This window comes from Pelobates fuscus, chromosome 1 (genome assembly GCF_036172605.1).
Source record: "Pelobates fuscus isolate aPelFus1 chromosome 1, aPelFus1.pri, whole genome shotgun sequence".
In the NCBI taxonomy this organism is placed as follows: domain Eukaryota; kingdom Metazoa; phylum Chordata; class Amphibia; order Anura; family Pelobatidae; genus Pelobates; species Pelobates fuscus.
Genome location: NC_086317.1, coordinates 285,428,783 through 285,451,286, shown reverse-complemented (window position 1 = coordinate 285,451,286; position 22,504 = coordinate 285,428,783). Strand labels below are relative to the sequence as shown.

The 22,504-nt window shown below is 39.8% G+C and overlaps 1 protein-coding gene across 2 annotated transcripts in view; it reads right to left on the bottom strand.

Annotated features, from left to right (window-relative positions):
• MYH15 (myosin heavy chain 15) overlaps positions 1–22,504 on the bottom strand; it is an 85,382-nt gene that overhangs the window by 9,212 nt on the left and 53,666 nt on the right. For both annotated transcript variants that reach the window (XM_063457465.1, XM_063457466.1), the window contains exons 31-39: positions 22,288–22,406; positions 15,484–15,680; positions 14,610–14,959; positions 7,201–7,325; positions 5,143–5,258; positions 2,670–2,862; positions 1,850–2,053; positions 434–559; positions 32–202 (exon numbers count right to left, since the gene is read on the bottom strand). In XM_063457465.1, coding sequence (XP_063313535.1) covers positions 32–202; positions 434–559; positions 1,850–2,053; positions 2,670–2,862; positions 5,143–5,258; positions 7,201–7,325; positions 14,610–14,959; positions 15,484–15,680; positions 22,288–22,406 — 1,601 coding nt within the window. The remainder of the gene's footprint in view (positions 1–31; positions 203–433; positions 560–1,849; positions 2,054–2,669; positions 2,863–5,142; positions 5,259–7,200; positions 7,326–14,609; positions 14,960–15,483; positions 15,681–22,287; positions 22,407–22,504) is intronic.

Below are 22,504 nucleotides of genomic sequence, written 5' to 3'. Positions count from 1 at the left end.
TTAAAATACATTTATTATACATTATTCATACCCTAGACTCCAGCTTTTGAATCTGTTTCTTTCCACCTTTCAGTGCGATTTGCTCTGCTTCATCCAGTCTCTTCTGCAGATCCTTGATAGTTTGTTCCATATTCTTTTTCATCCTTTCAAGGTGAGCGCTTGTGTCTTGTTCTTTCTTCAACTCCTCTGCCATCATGGCAGCCTTAATATAAGCATATGGCATGAGCTGTTAGTGATTCCACTGATATGTAAATGTTTGCAAAGATCATGGATTATTAAAATAATCTCCATAATTAGAAAGACATTGAAAATGCCATTGCAACCCAAGAGCAGAGATTCCAAGTAGACAATTATATGTCTACAAGAAAAAATATGCTTTTATGGACCCCTGTCCAACAGTTTTCATACAATCCAACAGTAGACATTGACTTACATCCGTGATTGCTTTTTTTGCTTTGTCTTCAGCATTTCTACATTCTTGAATGGCCTCCTCAACTTCATTCTGCATGTGGGACAAATCGCTCTCCAACTTCTTCTTCTGATTTATTAGGCTTGTGTTCTAAATAATAAATTGATAATTAATAGGTTACACTGTTTCTTGCAACTTCAAGTATTGTATTTGGGACCCAGTTCATAAGACTAGTCTTCCCTTCTATCATATACATAACATGACTTCTAGTCAATTCACAATTTATTCAGTAACCCCTTTCATGTACTATTATAACATTGAAGGGGAAAGCCAAACTTTTATCTATAGTTCGGCAGTCTAGACACCATAACAACAACACTGTAGTGGTTATTGTGCTAAGTGTGCCCTGACGCTGTCCCATGATAACATGTCAAACTTTTTTCAAATGGTTCAAAATTTGGTCAGGTCTGCTTTTTTGACATGGCTTAAGTGAATATTCCCCTTCTGTAATTGAGATATCAATTTCTTTCGTATTTAGATGGTTTCATATCCTATTTAGATGGGATTTATTGGCTGAGAGCTACAGCTCTCTCTATATTAAAGTATGCAAAATTAACACTCCTGTTACCTTTTTGGTGAATTTCAGTATGTGAATGTGTGGATACTTTCAATATAAAATTAATTATAGAGTACCCATTTATTAAAGGGACACTATAGTCACCAGAACAACTACAGCTTATTGAATTTGTTCTGGTGAGTAGAATCATTACCTTCAGGCTTTTTGCTGTAAACACTGTCTTTTCAGAGAAAATGCAGTGTTTACATTACAGCCTAGTGATAACTTCACTGGTCACTCCTCAGATGGCTGTTAGAGATCCTTCCTGGGTCATGGCTGGCTAAAATGCATCCAAACATTCAGTATCTCCTCCCTCTGCATGCAGACACTGAACTTTCCTCATAGAGATGCATTGATTCAATTCATCTCTATGAGGAGATGCTGATTGGCCAGGGCTGTGTTTGAATTATGCTGGCTCTACACCTGATCTGCCACTTTGTCAGTCTCAGCCAATCCTTTGGGGAAGCATTGTGATTGGATTAGGCTACCACTTCTGATGATGTCAGCAGACAGCTTGTTTTTTTTCTGAGTCTAACATCATGCAGATCTACAGCTTCTGGCTTGAATACAGTAAGATTTTTACTATATTTATGGTGGCATGAGGGGCCCAGGGGGGCTAGATGGTGGTTTTAACACTATACATGTTTGTGTTCCTGACCCTATAGTGATCCTTTAATGTATGCAATATTATCTGTGACTATATATTCATATCAAACCTAGAAGATGGTGAAGCTTACACATTAAAGCCCTGAATAATTTCTATAAGGAGTTCATATTCATGCAAACACTTAATATACTGAAACTATTTGCCATAAGATCCACACCTGAGAATGGAGCAGATTGACTCTCTCTGTAGCTTCCAGAAGTTCTTGCTCGGCAAGCTTCCGAGCACGCTCAGTTTGATCCAGTCCGGCCCGTAACTCATCAAGCTCAGACTGAAGGAGAGTGTTCCGTCTCTCATTAACTGCCACCTGCTCCTTCAGATCCTCAGTGAAATGAATGGAATCGTCCAGCTGGACTTGCAAATCCTAAAGGCAGCACAGATAGCAAAGTTTCAGAATAAATCTTACTACATAAATTGGGATTTATAGAGATATTCTAGTAAGATGATAATCCTTGGGGAGGTAAAATCTGTAAAGGTGCGTTTTGAGGGACTTTTTAAAGGATTGACGACTAGGGGAGAATCTGATTAGGGTAGGCAGGCTATTCCTAAGGAACATAACCACCCATGAGAAGTTATGCAAGTATTGGACAGGAGAAGGTCACCGGCAGAACGGAGAGACGGGGAAGAGGCACCTAAGTATTAGTAAAGAAATGTAACTGGGGCTAGGGTTGTTAAGAGATTTATAGGTAAAAATTGGTACTTTGAATTGACTTCTATAGAGTACAGGAAGTCAATTTAAGTAGGGGCGAGGTGTGAGAGGAGTGATGGGAGAGAAGAATCAGCCTGGCAGCAGCATTCATTAAAAACTTTAGCGAGGCAATACAGTCTCTGTGGAGATCAGTTACTTTTGCAGCCTCTCCCCTTGCAGGCATTGCTATTCAGTATTATCTGTCTAAGTTGAATTATTTATACAATGCGGTTTGGTAATATTACACACTTCCAGGCATTACACTGGATCCCATGTACGGACATACTGATACCTTGATATGCGCTTGAAGATTACGCAGTGCTTTGGTGGCTTCTGTGGCTTGGCGTGTAGAATGACTTAGCTGAATTTCCATTTCATTCAGGTCCCCTTCCATTTTTTTCTTCAGCCTAATGGCCTCATTTCTACTCTTAGTTTCTGACTCCAAGGTGGATTGAAGTGATTCAATGATGCGCTGCTGATTTCTCCTAATTTTGGCAGGAAAGTGGTTTAATTTTATATAATTCCATTTGCTTTTTATCATTTATGTGTACACATTTTCTATTCAATATGAGAACCTTCCAGTTTGGATAAATTGGATTAAAGATACAAAATAATTTTTGTAACCAGTAACTCTACATGCTTAACAATGACTGGATTTTGCAATTCAGTCACTGAATAAGCCTGAATTAGGTCCGTATTTCAGCCTGAACGAATTCCGACAGACAGTTAAAATCTGGACCCGAATGCTTCAAATCTGTACTTATATTTAAAAAACAAAAAACAAAAAGACTATCTTTAACCCCTTAAGGACACATGACATGTGTGACATGTCATGATTCCCTTTTATTCCAGAAGTTTGGTCATTAAGGGGTTAATTGCAAGTCCATGAAAATCATGAATACAGTTTTACAACAATCTAGGCAGAGGCAAATATGATGTTTCAATTATCTTGCCTAATCGTGTAATTCATGGAATTAATCCTACATATCCCACTGACCTACATAGCTCATATCTGTCTACTGGGCAGGAGTTATGTGTGATATGCATAGCAATCCCTTTGAGAACAATGGTGGAATCATGGAGTGGTTCATAAATTTCAGCCACAAAGATTTGCACCCAAAAAATGAACACTTTTTCTCTTTATGTCTCTATAACGCTTTTTAAAAAAAAAAAAAAAAAAGGTTAAAAACCAGGGGTGGTCTGGAATGTCTTTGTCAAATTTGAAATATATACATTATACAGTCTAGCAGACAAAGTTTGTTTTTAATACCAGTTTATAATATCATATTCCTGCGTGTCACTCTCTCTATATACCTGTATCAGTTAAAAGACCACTAAAGGCTCCCAAACCACTTCATTTAATTGAAGTGGTCTGGGCACAGTGGTCTTGTTATTTTAAGCCTTCTATGAGGAACACTGCTGTTAAATGCAGCTCTAGTGGCTGTCTTCCTGAGTGGAGGTGTCTTAGCACTGGTAATGAGGTGAGTAAACTTTATTTAACTTACATTTTTACCAGCAAAGGGGTGAGGACAGACATCTCAACAGTAGAAGGGAACGTATGCCCCTCCACCGCCCTCCCCGGTCAAAAAAAAAAAAAAATATTGAAATGTTGAGACTCTAAGCTCCCTTTATTAAAAATAGAGAACTGGATACAATCAACGAATTGGCAGCTCAATTCTTTACGACTTTTCAGGTATTTATGCATTGCTATCATTGGGATCAGTCAAAAAGACTTAATTGATGGAAATTTAGATTCACTGCAATATATTCAGTAAATACCAAATTGTAGAAAATTGATATCTTAACAGCAACATTTAGTCAATAATGGTTGCTTTGGCAAACAAATCTTCAACTCAACTCTAGTCACAGCTTTCCTAATTTCAGATTAAATTGTGCAGTTTGTTTTTCAGCTCACTACAATTCATTCATAATGAATAAACACCAACCATCAGAAATTTCAGGACTGTATATGGCATTACTGAAAGAAGTTATTATTAGCTTATGGCTAAAGATAATATTTGTGAATCAACTAGAATTCTATAGTTTAAAAAGCAATAATGTGCAATAGGGCTAATTATAACACAGCAACACTTGACAAAGACATTAGTTTAAACGTGTTGTGCTGTTATTTATTCTTTTTATGCCATATTTGTGACTTTTTATTATCATCCAACAAAGTGTCTTAACTCTACCTTTACCAAGGCATTCAGACTTTCAGGAATACCGAAAGCTGATCGATTGTGGGTAGACTACCTGGTGATATTATCATATACAAGCGATCCAAGCCACTGCCTGCTATATGAGGCTCTGGTAAATGTGAGTGGTTGTATGTAGCACCTCCTATGTTATATACTTAATAACAATAATGCACTATGTGGATTCTCTTATTGTGTTTTTATACAGATCTGTGATTCTTTTATAACCATATTCAGAGAAGTATCCACACTCCCCATTATTTTATTATTTCCTATTAGATCTCCATAGTGCTCTGATTAATATACTAAACATGTGATATTAGTGAGCAGGACAAAAGGTAGTTAGCCTAGCAATTTTATTTTAAAATATTGCATATAGCTTTAAAATACTGGGGAATTAACAGGGCCATCCTTATCATTGGGCACAGGTGCTTGCCATTCCTCTACATACTTGTAAAGAATTAAAAGTCCCAAATATACTAAAAGTACCAAAATAACGAACATGTTTATAGAACAATAGACAAAAGCCTACATATATTTTAGTGGCAGTAGGCAATGCTCAACAAATACCTGATATTTTCTGTCTCTTCATCTTTTTCTGCAAGTTTTCTTTCAAACTCTGCTCTTATTTGTGACAATTCTAGTTGGAAACGAAGGGATTTGCTTTCTTCATGCTCCAATGCACCCTTTTCATTGAAAGAAAATCTATGTTATTAAGTGGCAAATTACAAATATGTTCTGTAATTTAGATATCACTCCATGTTCTAAGAAACATAAACATTTTGCAGGAAAAAAAGAAAAAAAAAACACATTTTGTTTACTTGACAAGGTCCCCTCTTTCAAGATGTTTCAGATATATGAGATTCACTGGAGACTGGACAAAACCTGGAGGACTAGGAAGATTGTTCGGAGCTCCAGGACATTTATAGTTATCCTTTTTTACTTCTCCAGCATCCAGACTCCCTTGGTGCTACGGCCCATGTTTCCTCCCATAATACCCTCTGGCTGTCTAGCTGATGATTCAATCCAATGCTCTTCAAAGAGAAGCATTGTGGACTGATGTGCATGTACAACAAGCACCATACATGCATCCAAATGTTTTTAATAAAAAATATACTTGAAAATAACAGGTGATATAATACATTATATGCAGTGTAATGTGCTATAGGATAGTAATATCATCTCCAAAGACATTTATAAGACAATTAAACTTCTGTCTCATGGTTTATTATGTCTCTAAGAACCCTCGGTGGTGTGATTTTCCCATAATATACTTCAGATGTATGTATGATACAAAACATACATGTTAATAATGTCACCAGGAAAGCCACCTGTTCACTCTTAAAAGGATTGGTAGTACTTAAAAGATGAACTAAAGCAATGATGTCTAATTTTGACATATCAGGTCATTTGGAACCATATTTTAATGATGTTCAGTTAGCTTTAGTGTTTAGCTTTAAAGGGACACTATAGTCACCCAGACCACTTCAGCTCAATGAAGTGGTCAGGGTGCCAGGTCCCTCAGGTTTTAACCCTTCAGAGAAACTGCTATGTTTACATTTGGGGTTAATCCAGCCTCTAGTGGCTGTCTTTTGGATCCATCGCGCAGGGCGTCCATAGTTAAGCATTGATAAGTGCTTTTCTATGGACACTTTGAATGCGCGCGCAGCACTTGCCGCGCATGTGCATTCAGCTCTGCTGACGTCGGGCGGGGGAGCTGACGTCGGCAGGGGAGGAGAGGTCACCAGCGCCAAAGGAGCCCGGCGCTGGATTAAGGTAAGTGACTGAAGGGGTTTTAACCCCTTCAGTGCCATGGGAGAGGGACCCTGAGGGTGGGGGCACCCTCAGGGCACTACAGTGTCAGGAAAACCGCTTTGTTTTCCTGACATTATAGTGATCCTTTAACGTAAGATCAAAACATTTGCCGTGCTAAGCAGTCACTGTTACAGACAATTCTTTAGTATTCTATTTTAGTTTCATGTTGTGGGTCTCTGTTTGTTTATCAACAAAACAACACTGGTTGCAGGTATATGCCAGGTTGGCTAACAAATTGCATAAAGCAAAACATGTCAGCCAATCTTAACCTTTACATTTTGAAATAACACTATACAATAAAACAAGCTTGAACAAGTTGTTATGAGAAAACATTGCTATCTTGGGATTCTTTACATATATTACACCGGTTAGTCAAATGTTTGTTTTTGTTTCCTTGGCTTCAAACTATTCATAAACAGGTATATCTGCTTTGAGGCACAGAGGTGGATAGATAATTAAATCAGAGTATTCCTAAAAAGATACACCATACAAAAAAAAGAAAAAAAAAGATAATATATACAATTTACATATTTATAGCAAGAAACAAAAACCTTGACATTGCCTGTTCCAGTATACTGTTTATATATGTAACTAATAAGTAATCTCCCTTTTTAACCCTAGTTTTCTATTCCTTGTAATAGGTAGTGTGGGTGTTAGGCCATATCTAATTGTGTTATATATATACAAGTGCCATGGTAGTGGCTTGTATTAATAGGAGCCACTAAATTATATTACATGGCACTTATAGAAAATCAAGCAAACGTACATACATTTTATGTATATATCTTTAACTATTTAACCTGGCATGCTTACCTCTGCTTCTTCTAGAGCAACTTGAACCTCTGACTTTTCTTGCTCTACTTGTTTCTTCACTTTTTCTACCTCATGGAGACTCTTGTTTCCTTCACTGATCTGATCTGTCAAGTCTGATATTTCGTCTGAGAAAAAAATTTGGAAATTATTTTCTTAACAAAAAAGGAACATTATATTGCATACATCATTCACCATAAAAGCAATGCATTACAGCAGATACTGTAGGTCTTTACCCTTTCTGTTTCATTAAAGGGGCACTCAACAGCCCAAATACCAAATAAAGTTTAAAAATCACTGTTTAGTAGATATAACATATAATGGAAACATGCATGCATTTAATTATGCATTTTGTATTGGGAGTATATCTACAGAAAGCTTGCAAAAAGTTCTCTTGACTGCAGCATTTGCAAATCCTCCTCTTCTAACCCCGCCCAGACTTTCTATGGCTGTCCAATCACACACTTCCCAATGCAGCTCAATGAGAAGTCTTTACAAGGCAAGTGCCTCTTTAGTTTAGCTCCACTGAGCTAACCAGACCAGGAAGTAACAGGGCCTGTTGTGTGCTTGAAAACCAATGGGGTGTAACCAGGTTTATTTATAAAAGTGTCAATTTCTATTGAAATCTGCACTTTTTCAAAATGAAAAAGATAGGACAGACACTTCACAAAGCTTTTCAGCAAGCTAAAGTGCTTTAGGGTTCCTTTAATGACTCCTTGACAGGGACACAGAGTCCATGTGCACAGCGCTTAGCATATGGGCTGCAAAGGATCTAATAATCCACTTCCACCTCTTGCTGCATGACATCTGTACACATGGAGAGCAAAGTAGCAGACTACACTTGGTGCTTTTCATTAGCTGTGAAGATAAGAACTCAACAAGAGGTAAAACATACAACAAAAGTAATGGAGTTACAAAAAGGACAGGGCACCAAAAATGTACAGAGCTAGGTAAGATACAAAAAAGACAAGAGACATGGGGAGAATGAGAGGAAATAACAAATGGTGAGGAACCACAAAAGGATCCAAGGAATTGAGTCACCAGGAGAATAACATGCACCATAAACACTACAGTGCACTTGCTAACAGTCAGATTCCTGACCTGCGATCTGCCAGGCCCTGTTCCCCATCTCTCAGCATGTGGAATTAATTCACTGGGAAGTAATAAACAGACACTAATAAAACATTTTTTTACTGAGTAAAAGAACAATCCAAGGACCATGACCACTACACATCTCTGCAGGTGGAAGCGAGAACCAGAAGTCCTGCAGTACAAGACCAGCTCATAGGCTAAGATGTCAGCTGATCACTCTCAGCCAATGAGCCAAGCCTTGCAGTACCATGCTTAGCTCAGAAAGAGAACTTCCATCTGCAGCGAGAGATCTGGTGTGGGACCTGATGGATCCCATTGGTTTGACTAAAAAGTAAATAGAATTTGTGGAAAGTGCATATTTATGGTACAAAATACCAACTGACAAGCTAGGAGTTTATTTTTGACAAATTGAGGTGTGGGGTTTTGTTTGTTGCTCAATAGCTTCAGGGCTTGGTAGCTTATTCATTTTTGTAGGTCTTGCCTTGAAACTTACAAGTTTCTTAGTTTTTTTTTAATAGTAGAGCAGATTACTTGAGTAAATGTGCATAGATAACAGATGGAAAAAACTGCACATATACATCATAAACATCTTTTAGTAGAGATGCCTGAAAGTGTATTTCCACTTAATATAATGAAGTGGTCTGGACGTCACATGCCTGTCTTTGTAACCCTGAAATGTAAAATATGGCCCTTCTGCAGGGTTTAAATGCCTCTAGTTGCTGTCACTCTGACAGCCACTAGAATCACGTCTGTCCGAATAGCTGAATAAAACACTGCTTTTAGAAATAGTTTGGCCTCATAGAGAACATTTGATTGGCTCAGTGTGGCATTCTGCAGCACATGCAGGGTACTCTGAATACTTTCCTTTGGGAAAGCTTTGGATTGGCTGAGATCATTTCAAATTAGAAGGGGAAATTAGGGGGTGGAGGGTCACCCATAGTCAGGGCCGGATTAAGAGCCCAGTGGGCCTGGTGCTGACAATTATGATGGGCCTATTTACAGAACCTTATCGACCAAAAACACTAAAACGGTCATACCTCCCAAGCGTCATGTATCTGATGGAGATGGTGTTGGAGGGAAACTCATAGGATGCAGCTATAAGAAAACACATACTCTATGCTAATCTCTCTCTACTTTATGCTTTCATCTTTCAAGTAAATCCATACCCCCTAACAGCAGTGTCCAGTGAAGCAGGAAGTCAATGGGCGGGGTAAAAGGGTGGGCCACTGGTGCGAATCACGTCACCAGACCTGCCAAAAGGGGAGAACATGCCCAAAAAGGGGGCATGTCTGTCCAAAGAATTTGAAGGACAGCCTGGCATGAATGCATGTCAGGCTGCCCGCCAATCCTGCAGGCTGGCCAACTAAGGGCATACTATGCAGGCAGCATTCTGAGCTTGACATAAATGCGTCTAATGATGCGCTCACTCCATGCTTTCTAAGGACTGTCCCCTAGCACTCGCTGGTCCACTTGTCTCCTTATCTTCTTACTAGCAGGCAGAAGTTCCTGGTATACAGTCTGAGACAGAGAAAAGGTGTATGTAGTGAGTGTAGAAGAAAGGAGGGGACATACCACAGTGTTAGAGAGACCAACAGCCAGTCCACACAGGTTTTAAGCTTCCAAACTTAAAGGAACACTATAGTCACCAGAACAACTACAGCTTATTGTATTTGTTCTGGTAAGTAGAATCATTCCATTCAGGCCTTTTGCAGTAAACACTGTCTTTTCAGAGAAAATAACACTGGCCACTCCTTAGATGGCTGCTAGAGGTCCTTCCTGTGGCAGTACTGCCTAGTGTGCAGCACTGCCATTCAGTGTCTCCACCCTCTGCATGCAGACACTGAACTTTCCTCATAGAGATGCATTGATTCAATGTATCTTTATGAGGAGATGCTGATTGACCAGGGCTATGTTGGACTTGTGCTGGCTCTGCCCCTGATCTGCCTAGTTAACAGTCTCAGCCAATGCTATGGGCAAGTATTGTAATTTGCTCAGACCACCACTTCTGATGATGTCAGCAGACAGTCAGTTCAGAGGCAGAGCCAGCAGCTGCAGACTTGAATACAAGTTATATTTTACTATACTTAGGGAGGCAAGAAGGGGCCAGGGTGGTGGTTTTAACATAATAGGGTCAGAAATACATGATTGTGTTCCTGACCCTGTAGTGCTCCTTTAAGCAAGAGTATGTGAAGAGTAGTTAGGGTTGCCACCTTTCTTGGGAAAAAATACCAGCCTTAATCATTTGTATAATTACAAGGAGTGACATCAGAGAAAATTCTGTAAAATCACCAACAAACTACTCACAGTTTGATTCTGCTGTATAGATGGATTGCTCCCAATGTCTCCCTGTCTCCCAGTGTCTCAGTCTCGCAAGTCACCCAGTGTCTCAGTGTCCCTATGTATCACAGTGTCAGTGTCCCCATGTCGCCCAGTCCCCTAGTCTCCCAGTGTCTGTGTCCCCATTTATCCCAGTGTCCCAATGTCTCAGTGTGTCCCCATGTCACTAGGATACTGGGGACACAGTGAGACCCGGGGACACTGAGAGACATGGGGACACACAGACATGGGGACACTGAGACATTTAGGGAAACTGGGAGAAATGGGGACACTGAGACACTAGGGACACAGACACTGAGACATGGGGACACTGAAACATTTTGGGACACTAAGACTCTAGGGACACAGAGACATGGAAACACAGACACTGGGAGACTAGGGGACACTGACTGGGAGACAGACACTTGGGGACACTGGGAGACATGGGGACAGTTGTGGACATAGACATGGGGACACTGGGACATATAGGGACACTGGGAGACATGGGGACACTAGGCACACTGAGACACTAGGAACACAGACACTGGGAGACATGGGGACACTGCAATATTTGGGGACACTAAGACACTAGGGACACAGAGACATGGGAACACAGACACTGGGAGACTAGGGGACACTGGCTGGGAGACAGACACTTGGGGACACTGAGAGACATGGGGACACTGAAACATTTGGGGACACTGAGACACTAGGGACACGGAGACATGGGAACACAGACACTGGGAGACTAGGGGACACTGGGAGACTAGGGGGCACTGGCTGGGAGACAGACACTTGGGGACACTGGGAGACATGGGGACAGTTGTGGACATAGACATGGGGACACTGGGACATATAGGGACACATGGGGACACTAGGCACACTGAGAGACATGGGACACAGACACTGGGAGACTTGGGGACACTGAGACACTAGGGACACTGGCTGGGGGACATGGGGACACTGGGAGAAATGGGTACATAGTGTCTCCGTGTCCCAATGTCTCAGTGTCTCCCAATGTCCCTATGTCTCACAGCGTCCCCATGTGTCTCAGAATCCCCATGTGTCCCCAGTGTCCCCTAGTGTCTCAGTGTACCCATGTTTTCCAGTGTCCCCAAGTGTCTGTGTTCCCAGGTCTCCCAGTGTCTGTGTCCCCATATGTCCTAGTGTCTCAGTGTCCCCTAGTGTCTGTGTCTGTCCCCTAGTGTCTGAGTGTCCCCATATGTCCCTTAGTGTCCCCTAGTGTCTCAGTGTCCCCATGTGTCCCTACTATCTTTCCCCCCATCCCTCACTTACTGTAGAGCTGTTGTCTGGACTCTGTGCTGTGTTGCTGCTCCCTCATGGATCAGTGAGTAGTAGAGAGAGGCAGGGATATGCTGGACCTTCCTATACCTGCCTCTCTCCAAACACAGTGACCCCTAGTGGCCGGTGCTGGTATTGCAGAGTAATCTCCATTTATTCTGAGAAAAATACCTGCATTTGTATTGCTGGTATTACTGCAATACCGGCACGGCCAGCCTCAAATACCGGCTGTGCCAGTAAAATGCCAGTCAGGTGGCAAACCTAAGAGTAGTGTGTAAAAAAAAAAAAAAATTTTTTTTTTTTAACCCCTTAACGACCGCTGACGGTTCAGGACCGTCAGCGGTAAAACGTGCGTTTGGACCGCTGACGGTCCTGAACCGTCATAACGGTTTTGGGCTACTTACCTGATCGCCGTCGGTCCCACGGCGGCGATCAGTGCTCCACCCGGTCCAGGGGGGTTGCCTGTCTGCCCAGGCAGTCCCCCTTCGGCAGATCAGGACCCCACGGCCATGTGATCACTCGATCACATGACCGCAATAGGTGTCCATGTGTCTGCCTGCAGGGGGACTGTCTGTGCTGACAGGCAGTCTCCCTGCAAGTGAAAAATCCAAAATAAAGTGTAAAAAAAAATCTGTGTAAAAAAAAAAAAATAATATGTGTATATATATGCTATATATACATGTATTATATCTATATATACCTATATATAATATATGTATATATATCATATATATAATGTCACACTAAGTGTATTTTTATATTTATATATACGTATATAATTATAAAAATACACTTATATTTAAATTACACACGAATATATACAATATATATAATAACTATATATATGGTATATATATATTATTATAAAATACAAATAATATGTTAATAAAAATAAATAACAAAAAATAAAAATAATTTTTAATAATTAAAAAAAAATTATATATATATATTCAGTTTTATTCTAACAGTATTTTGATATTGATATATATATATTTATATCAAAATATACTTAGAATGTAATGATATATATATCTATGTATAAATAAATAAATAAAAATAATACGAAATATACATATGTCCACATACATAATTACATAAATAATTTCATAAATATACACGTAGACGTCAAATATATAAATATGTATATATATTAAAATTCTACGTGCATATTTATGTAATATTTTTACCTAATTAAGTAATTTTAATGATTGCAATTTGAGGGACCTGCCTGCCAACCCAGGCCAAAAGTCCAGATAATTTAATTTGCTAGCACTGTGTTTAACCCTGTAACTTTCTATGACACCCTAAATCCTGTACATGGGGGTACTGTTTTACTCGGGAGACTTCGCTGAACACAAATATTAGTGTTTCAAAACAGTAAAACATATCACAGCGATGATATTGTCAGTGAAAGTGAAGTTTTTTGCATTTTTCACACACAAACAGCTCTTTCACTGAGGATATTATTGCTGTGATATATTTTACTGTTCTGATACACTAATATTTGTGTTCAGCGAAGTCTCCTGAGTATAACAGTACCCCACATGTAGAGGTTTTATAGTGTTTGTGAAAGTTACAGGGTCAAATATAAGGCTTGATTTTACTTTTTTTTTTTTATTGAAATTTGTCAGATTGGTTAGGTTGCCTTTGAGAGCGTATGGTAGCCAAGGAATGAGAATTAGCCCCATGATGGCATACCATTTGCGAAAGAAGACAACCCAAGGTATTGCAAATGGGGTATGTTCAGCTTTTTTTAGTAGCCACTTAGTCACAAACACCGGCCAAAGTTAGCGTTTTTTGCATTTTTAACACACAAACAAATATAAATGCTAACTTTGGCCAGTGTTTGTGACTAGGTGGCTACTAAAAAAAACTGGACATACCCCATTTTGAATACCCTGGGTTGTCTACTTTAAAAAATATGTACATGTTAGGTGTGTTTCGGGGATTTATGACAGATAACGGTGTAACAATGTCACTATTGATACATTTAAAATATATATATATTGAAACAGCAATTTCCTACTTGTATTTATAGGCCTATAACTTGCAAAAAAAAGCAATAAAGCATGTAAACACTGGGTGTTTTTAAACTCGGGACAAAATTTTGAATCTATTTAGCAGTTTTTTTCATTAGCTTTTGTAGATAAGTAAAAGATTTTTCAAGTAAAAGTCCAAAAACATGTTTTTTTTTTTTTTTTTCACCATATTTTATTATTTTTTTTTAAATACAATATATGACATAATATATATACTGGTATGTAAAGAAAGCCCTTCTTGTCGTGAAAAAAACAGTATATAACTTGTATGGGAACCGTAAATGAGAGAGCGGAAAATTACAGCTAAACACAAACACCACAAAAGTGTTAAAACTGCTCTGGTCCTTAACGTACAAACATCGCAAAAACAGGCCGGTCCTGAAGGGGTTAAATGGGCCTATTCCATGGGCCTGGGCCTGGAGCTGCAGCTCCATCAGCCCCTATGTTAATCCGGCCCTGCCCATAATGTTATAGGGTTCCTTCAACTGAACACATTAGATTATGATCAGGAATTTAGTTGTGCTGTAACATAGAGGTATCTTTTGCTATGAACAAAAACATATGTCAGTTTGTTGGACAATACAAAATCGTATAAAGTAGATGGTCAAGGTTATGGTTAGAGCATCTTCATTGACTATAGAAACTCGTTAAGGACAATTTTACCTTGCAGATTCTTATTTTCCCTCTTCACGGTTTCCAAGATATCTAGAGCTTCCTCATAGGCATTCTTCAATTTAAACAACTCAGTGCTGAGGCTTCGGGCTTCCTTCTGTGAGGCTTCAAGCTCAGCCTGAGCTTCCTCGTACTTTTGCTTCCAGTCAGCAATAATTTTGTCAAAGTTGCGCTGCTTTTTGTCCATGACTGCAGCAGATGCGTTCGCTCTCTCCAAGTCAATCATTATATCTTCCAGCTCACTCTGCAAACGGTGCTTTGTTTTATCCAGAGAAGCGCATTTAGCATTAGCGGCCTCGACTGCTTCTTCTGCTTCCTGAAGACGGGCAGCTAGCTTTTTCCTAAAAGGTGAGACATAGGAGATAAGTTAATACATATGATAATGTTATAAGCAAGACTCACAAGTCATGCTTTACTAGACAGTCTTAAAGCTACCCAACACTGCATCACTCATAACTGCAAGCCTGGAGTGTCTTAGATAGCTCTCACAAGGGTTGAGTATCTACTCACCAGGCCTGAATTTTCACTTACCAATTGGGAAGTGGAAACTATAAAATATGTACTATATACTATATGGATATGAGAGCACTAACAATATCTATGAGGAGACTTAGCCACAGAATATTGAAATTATTTAATTACTAATGGACAGTGAAAAATGCAAAAATTCCAAACAGATAACCTCAAACCCTGATTCTAAAACTAATACAGAGTGTAACAGCACTGAGTGTGAACTGGTGCAACTGGAAAAAAAAAGTGGTATCCAATCCATTAATAATGACATAGTTCATTTTTTATAGTGAGTAGGTTTGGCATGGTTAGGATGTTCTAGTGAAGAACCACTTTATGAACTTAAATGATTTACTTGGCTTCTTCAAGTTCTTCTGTCCTTTGTATTGCATCTGTTTCATATTTATTTCTCCAAAGTGCCACTTCAGCATTGCCTTTTGACAAGCTCCTTTGGAGTTCAGCTTTGGCTTCCTGCTCCTCATCAAACTGTTCCCTAAGGAGATCACAATCATGTCTGGAAGATTGCAGAGCATGGGCTAATGCATTCTTGGCCTAAACCAACAAAGAGAAATAGAAAATACTGTAATTTTTCATTTGATGGATGACCCACTCCTTTTGAATCTACTGCAATTAAATTGCATCTCATATCAGGTTTGGTAACTGCTTGCGAAAAAAATATTAGTTAGAAAGCTTAGTAGACAATATGGACAAATTTGTCATACTGAGTGAGCAACTGATAGACACAAACCTGGATCAAGTCATAGAAAAGATATTACCCACAGAGGTACTTTTTCGTGTTATTTTTCGTATTAACCGTAACTTGATCAAAATACCAAAATTTGATAATGCTGGCTTAGATATTTCTCCATCCCCTGTGCTGACTGATCCCATCTGCCACTCCTCATATTTTGCTATTCACATTGCATCAATCCCCAACTGGCATACTCCTTGGGACAATAGTGCCTCCATCCATTCCTATACTTCCCTACTGTTCTATCGTCCATCATTCTTACATCCTTCCTGTATTCTATCCGACCAATAGATTTTCCCAGTTTCCCCCTTCAAATCATCCTACGTTTCTACAATGGCTCTCAGTCTTGGATGTTGTACTAAGTAGTTCCCCAAGTTCCTTCTTCTGATTCTATTTATTTCAATGTATCCTATTTTGAATGTACCCATCAATGACTAATCTGTCTTGCTTCGTTCTATGTTATTGTCTATTGTCTAGATGCCGATGCTGATGCTATGAAAATTTCCAATAATTTTTAATTGATAAAAAAAAAACGTAAAAAACATAGCTCATATAATATTTATTCTTGAGCCCATTGTACAGCGCTACGGAATTAGCTGGCGTTATATAAATAATAAAATAATAATAATAAACAGCATCAAGTTGTGACCTCTAAACTCTAAAGATAGAAAGAGAAAAATAAATAAACGAAAAAATGGGTTTTCTACCATATAAGAAGCCTTTCTTCTGAAAGCATAGTTGTTGGTGCCATGCCAAAGTTGGTTCCCCATAAAGATTGCTAAGTGATCTCTCAGAAACCTGCACACAATGTTGCCTAACCTCAATTATTCTAATCCTAACCATAGAAGTAATACTAACATTTCCCAATGATGTTATTGTAACTATTAACCTAACTAAAATCTTATTTTATCCCTAACCTTAAAGTAAAACTGCAGTGTTAGAAATATATATATCTATATTCCCAGGGCTGGATTGGGAATACAAAAGCAGCCCTGGGGAAAAAAATGTATGCCTGCTCTATAATTCATTAAGTCATAGGCCAACAAAAGCAAATACCATAGAAATAACATAGAAGAGGTTTCAGCACTCCAGTAGCTTCAGGCACATTTTTAAAATAATATTTGCACAATGTATTATAGTGAACGCTCTACTGCTATGGGTTACGGTACTTTAGTAATGTATGCAGTCATGATAAATATGGGTGCTAGACGAGAAAAACCTGAACCCCCACCAGGCACATAACAATCATAGAATGTAATACATTCCAAGCACACCAAGAGTTATTGCACATGATAAATGTATTTATTAAGGTAAGTATACCCTGTGTTTACAGGTATATGGGTTTATATGGTTTAGCACTTTATGTCAAAGACACTTTATTGTTACCCATGCAGTTATGTACATATTTGCATGTTCTTGCATTTTTGTTTTGCACATAAGCACTTTGTTGATATGCATTCATTCCAAAAAAAAAAATTGATTATGTGCAATAAGTCTTGGTGTGCTTGGGATTTATTCTATTCTGTTTTGTTTTGTTTTTTTAGAACCAGGGGAAGGGGGCGGGGCCTAACTGCAGAGCTGAACAGACGTGCTTGTCTGGGGCTCCAGCACTGCTAAGCCCAATCTTGTGTAATCCGCACTGACAAAGGCCATAACCGGACTTAAATTGCTGCCCAAAAGACAGAGGACTGGGAGTACTATATGAAGATACCAAAATGTGGTGTTACTCACTGGACCCACGAACTTGGAAGCCGCAGCCTACCAGCATGGACAGTGTGAGGGAGACGGCCGCTCCCCGACCAGCACACCAAGCTGAACATGCCAGTGTGGAACCCCGTTCCCCCCCCCATGGACCGGCAGGGGTCATCCCGGTCCCCACCGACCCAGAGCACACGGCTATACCGCATCCTGCCATCCCCCGGGGAGCCGATGGGAATGGCACCGAAACAAATAAAATGGTTAGGCCAATTCCTTAGCCTCTAGACGGCAACTACGTGGAAGATGCGCTCAAACGCCTTGACAAGATATTCAATGACTTCTGGGTCAAACTATACAAGCGACTGGAACAACCGCCACCCCCAACAACCCAGGAGGTAACGGAGCAGGGGACGGGAGGGCGACACACCATGAGCACACTTCATCCCCAAGCTCCTGCTGTACAAACAGACAGCTCACCCCGTCGTAAGGGAGGCAGAGGACCCACCCTGATGTACCGCACACGCCGCAAGCGAACCCCTCGCCACCAGAGGAGACAAGCTCCCAAGCCCATGATAAAAAGGCCTCTGAGGCACACGCGGAGAGACGAGAGGCACCGGACTGGACCCGCAAGACGGATCGACCGGGCCCAGCAGTCGAAAACACCGTGGCCGACCCAGAGCCCTGTCGGACTACAAATCCCTCACAGGATGCTACAGCCCCTTCTGCAGGTACGAGACTGGACCCGCATTCTTAACAAGCACGGCAGTGCTGCTCCATGCGCCAGCCTCAGACCCAGGCCCCGAACGGGCATAGGATGACTGGGCAGTAACATGACTTTGGAGGGCCGGCACAGGGATTTATGGACTCTAGCCCACCAGGAGGCTACAGGACTCACCCACCGAATAGCAATGGCAACAATACCCGGCAATCTATGGCTCCTGAATAGCAGTTGCAGAGATACAGTACCCACGGACTGGTGATCCTTAAGGTGCAGCTAAAGCCACTTAGTCTATAGACAGTCATAACAGTTAACCTTTCCACATCATATACATGTCGCAATGCATAGTCCCTGAGAGCGGTTGATTACGATTCATACTAGGATGTCTTTCATGTTTTTGTGCAAACTAGTCTAACTACTAATATAGTTGAAACATGCTACTTTTATTCATGCAGGCCAGACTAACAAACATGCCAGGGCCAATCATAGTTAACTACCTCAGGCATATATAGCCTCATCCTGGTTCTCCGTATGTAGATTTATATACTCACGCACTGCTTAATATAACATATTCACTATGACGTAAGCTTAAGCCTGTTTAAATTCAAAGATGTTCTTAAATTGTCTAAGCCTGTTTAAACACTACCAAGTTGTTGAATCTGATTGTCAAACCTCTTAATAATTTAACACATACAACTGTGCACGTATTAACATATACCCTATTATTACAATTGTTTCTTGAAAAGCATGAGGAATGCCGCACATGCTCATTTGTTATACCTTCATGCACTACAAAAATAAAGAATAATAAAAAAAAAAGAACCAAGGGAACACTGTCCTGCACTTGTGGCAGAAATCTTTCTTGGTATCAAGAGATCCCCCAATGTTCCACTTCTTAGTAAGTAATTGAACAGTACTGACTGGCATTTTCAAGTCTTTGAATATCTTTTTATATTCTTTTCCATCTTTATAAAGTTCCATTACCTTGCTACGCAGGTCTTTTGACAATTCTTTTCTGTTCCCCTGTTTATACACAGACACTAATTGCAATTAGTTAATTAAAAAGCCACAGATGTGGGAAATTAACCTATTATTGCCATTTTAACCTGTGTGTGTCACCTTGTGTGTCTATGTCTTTTGATTAATTTGGTTAATTTCTCAAATCATTATGATTTAAAAAGGAGCCAAACAACTATATGATAATAGATGGCTTCACTATCACTATGTGTGTATTTAAAAAATATTAATACAAAAATTGTTCCTTTCATGGTAAAATATGAAATTATGGGAGAAAATATGTGACTTGGCACACCATTGCTCCCCCTCCAGCAGAAAACAAGAGTCTACATACAAGCTACTATATATGTGGTATAGAATCCCACAGATTCTTGATAGGTTTGGTCCCTCACAGGATGGTCGATGCTGGAGGTGCCATGCATTGGGCACTTACCGCCATATCTGGTGGGATTGTCCATGGATAATTCTGTTCTAGAAACTGATATATGACATCATTCAATTATTCACAGCTAAACCTCCACCATTTCAACCGGGATTGTTCCTCCTCCACCATACCTAGGTGGCGACTTTAGCCTGAAAAAAAATCACTAACTATCCGCATCTTAAACACAGCTAAACATCTAATTTCCTTGGTGTGGCACAAACCTGACAGCTCTGATTCTCCAGGCTAGAAGACGTTAGGGAGAAAGAAGAAATCACCTTTAGTGCCTCAGGACATTTACACATATACACGGCTATCTGGACACAGTGGATTATTAATTTAGTAAATGCCCTAACTATAATCTGAGTGTAAAACTAGCTTTCCTTAACTTCCAGGACCTTGCTGAGGAGGAGTTTCCATTCTAGCTGATGCCTTATCATCGGGAGTGATGCGGTGGCCTCGTGCATGCTCCCAGCCTACATTAGATCTCCCTACCAGTCAGGAGTGCTAGCATGCATGTGTAGCACAGGCAACAGCTGATCCACATCACTGGACATGAAGTGGTTGGGAATTTCTGACAGGTATGGAAATCGGAAAGAACACTGGCAAGGTCAGCTGCTTGATGCTGGGGTGAAGGTCAAGTGCAGGGAAGGAACATAAGAGGCACAGATAATCTACTGGGAATTGAGAAGGGAGAGTTACAGTATTCCCTCACTTCTCTAGCCGGCTGCTAACTTTGCTGGTGTATTGGCCACCGGCAGCATGAATGTGACTGCACAGGCCTCCAGCACCTCCCTCCTTAAATAATTTAAATGGCATTAGGACTGACTGGCTCCTGGAGCCACAGCAAACCATGATATTTCCCAATATTCTGGCGACCGAGTACAACGCTGTTATAAAAGCAGAGCTCCAGTCCAATACTCTTTAAAAAAGAGAAAAGGATAAAAATACAATTAAATTATTCACCTTCTCTCTAGCGCTGAGTCTCTTTCGGTGCTGCTGCGGCCTCCTCCTTGTCTAATATAATTATTTTCTGATGCACATAGAGGAGCATGGGGGACCATAGGCACATGTGTGGCACTTGCCACGGTGTGCCTATGACTCTGCCATAGAGAATATAATGAACATTGAATACAATAATTCTCTATGGAAAATCAGGATGGCATTGCACATGCACGCATGATGTTACGGTATGGTAGAGTATAAGAGTCGGGAAGTAACCGTCCCGGCTCTCATACCAAGAGGGTTTGGAAACGCTGCTTCAAGTCAAGCTTCCAAGCCTTCTAATTATTAAAATAAACGGTTTTGGGAAGTAGGACTGAAGGCATTATAACAACTTCAATAAGATTAATTGACATAGTGTCTTCCTCTAACCCTAGATTTCCTAACTTCCTGGGCTGCAATGCAACCCTAACCATAAACTGCCTTAAAACCATAGGTTTACTTACCTTGCAGGACCGAGCTAAGCATACCTCTTCATTCACTGTGCATGTTTCTTACCGAGAGGTCAGGTAACAGATCTTTGGGGGGTCCAACTTTAGCACTACACAGGTTTTATCCTCTCATGATGTGATCTCCAAAGCATTGTATTTGTTAATTGAGATACAGTTTCTAGTTAAAGGGCCATTTCATTAGAAAAAACGGAATGTCCCACATTGGGACTGTGGTGTGTACAAAAAAGAGCTCTAAAGAGATATGAGCTCTATATGTTAGGGGAATGAGACTCAGAAATGGACAAGATGAAATATAGAATCAATCGTTGAGGGGATTAGAGTAAATACAGCCTCACAAAATCTATAATTAATAGAGTAGGGTTCACCCTTAATAAACCATGCCGCTGTAGCTGGATAAATAGTGATGTATTCTATACAAGTGTACAAAGTGGTTACCTCTTATATGGTTGTATTTCAGGGCTAATAAAAAGAGAGCACTTTATATAAATGCCGCTATAGGTAAACTATGTTGTATAGCAAGTGTACAAACTGTGCACTGTATAGTTTAAACAAGCTGATATTTGCCAATGGTTACAAGAAAAGAGCTAGTGGTTAACTTGGGTCACCGTATTATGAAGTCTTCAATAGATGTACGACATTATGTGTATTGTATCTGGATACACTGTGTCTACTGGAGCAATCAAAATATTATCAGCTGCTGAAAATACGTGAAGACCTGATACTCCCAAATTACCACCAACATAGAAGGATCGTATTATGAATAGAGAGATCTATCAAATACATAAAACTCCTAAGTTAGTATAATGGACAGCAAATAAAAAGCCTTTAGAGTACATATCACCATTGTAGGGCCGTTTCATAATCACCTTCTCAAAAAAAGTTCAACTGATGTCTGTCATTGTTATCATCTGGCAGCACCACAGTGTGATTTTATTATTCAGAAATATAGGCATGTTGTTCTTGCATAGGTAAAATTATGTCTTACATTTAACCAAGCAAATACATAAATTACATAAAGCACAGAAATAAAGGACATATTTTCACTTATTTCACAGTAACAAATGTTTACCTAAAATATTCGAAAACACCACACATTTTACCTTTGTCTCTTCTTCAAGTTGTCTTCTAAGCTCCTCGATTTGTTGAGTAAAAGAAGATTTTCCACGTGATAGTTGGCTTATTAAAGACTCTTTCTCTTCAAGAACTCTAGCATATTCTCCTGTTATAAGAATGTCGAAAACAAATGTAATTTACCCATTATACACATCTCCATTCTCTATTAATACATTAGTATATACATATATATATATACACTGC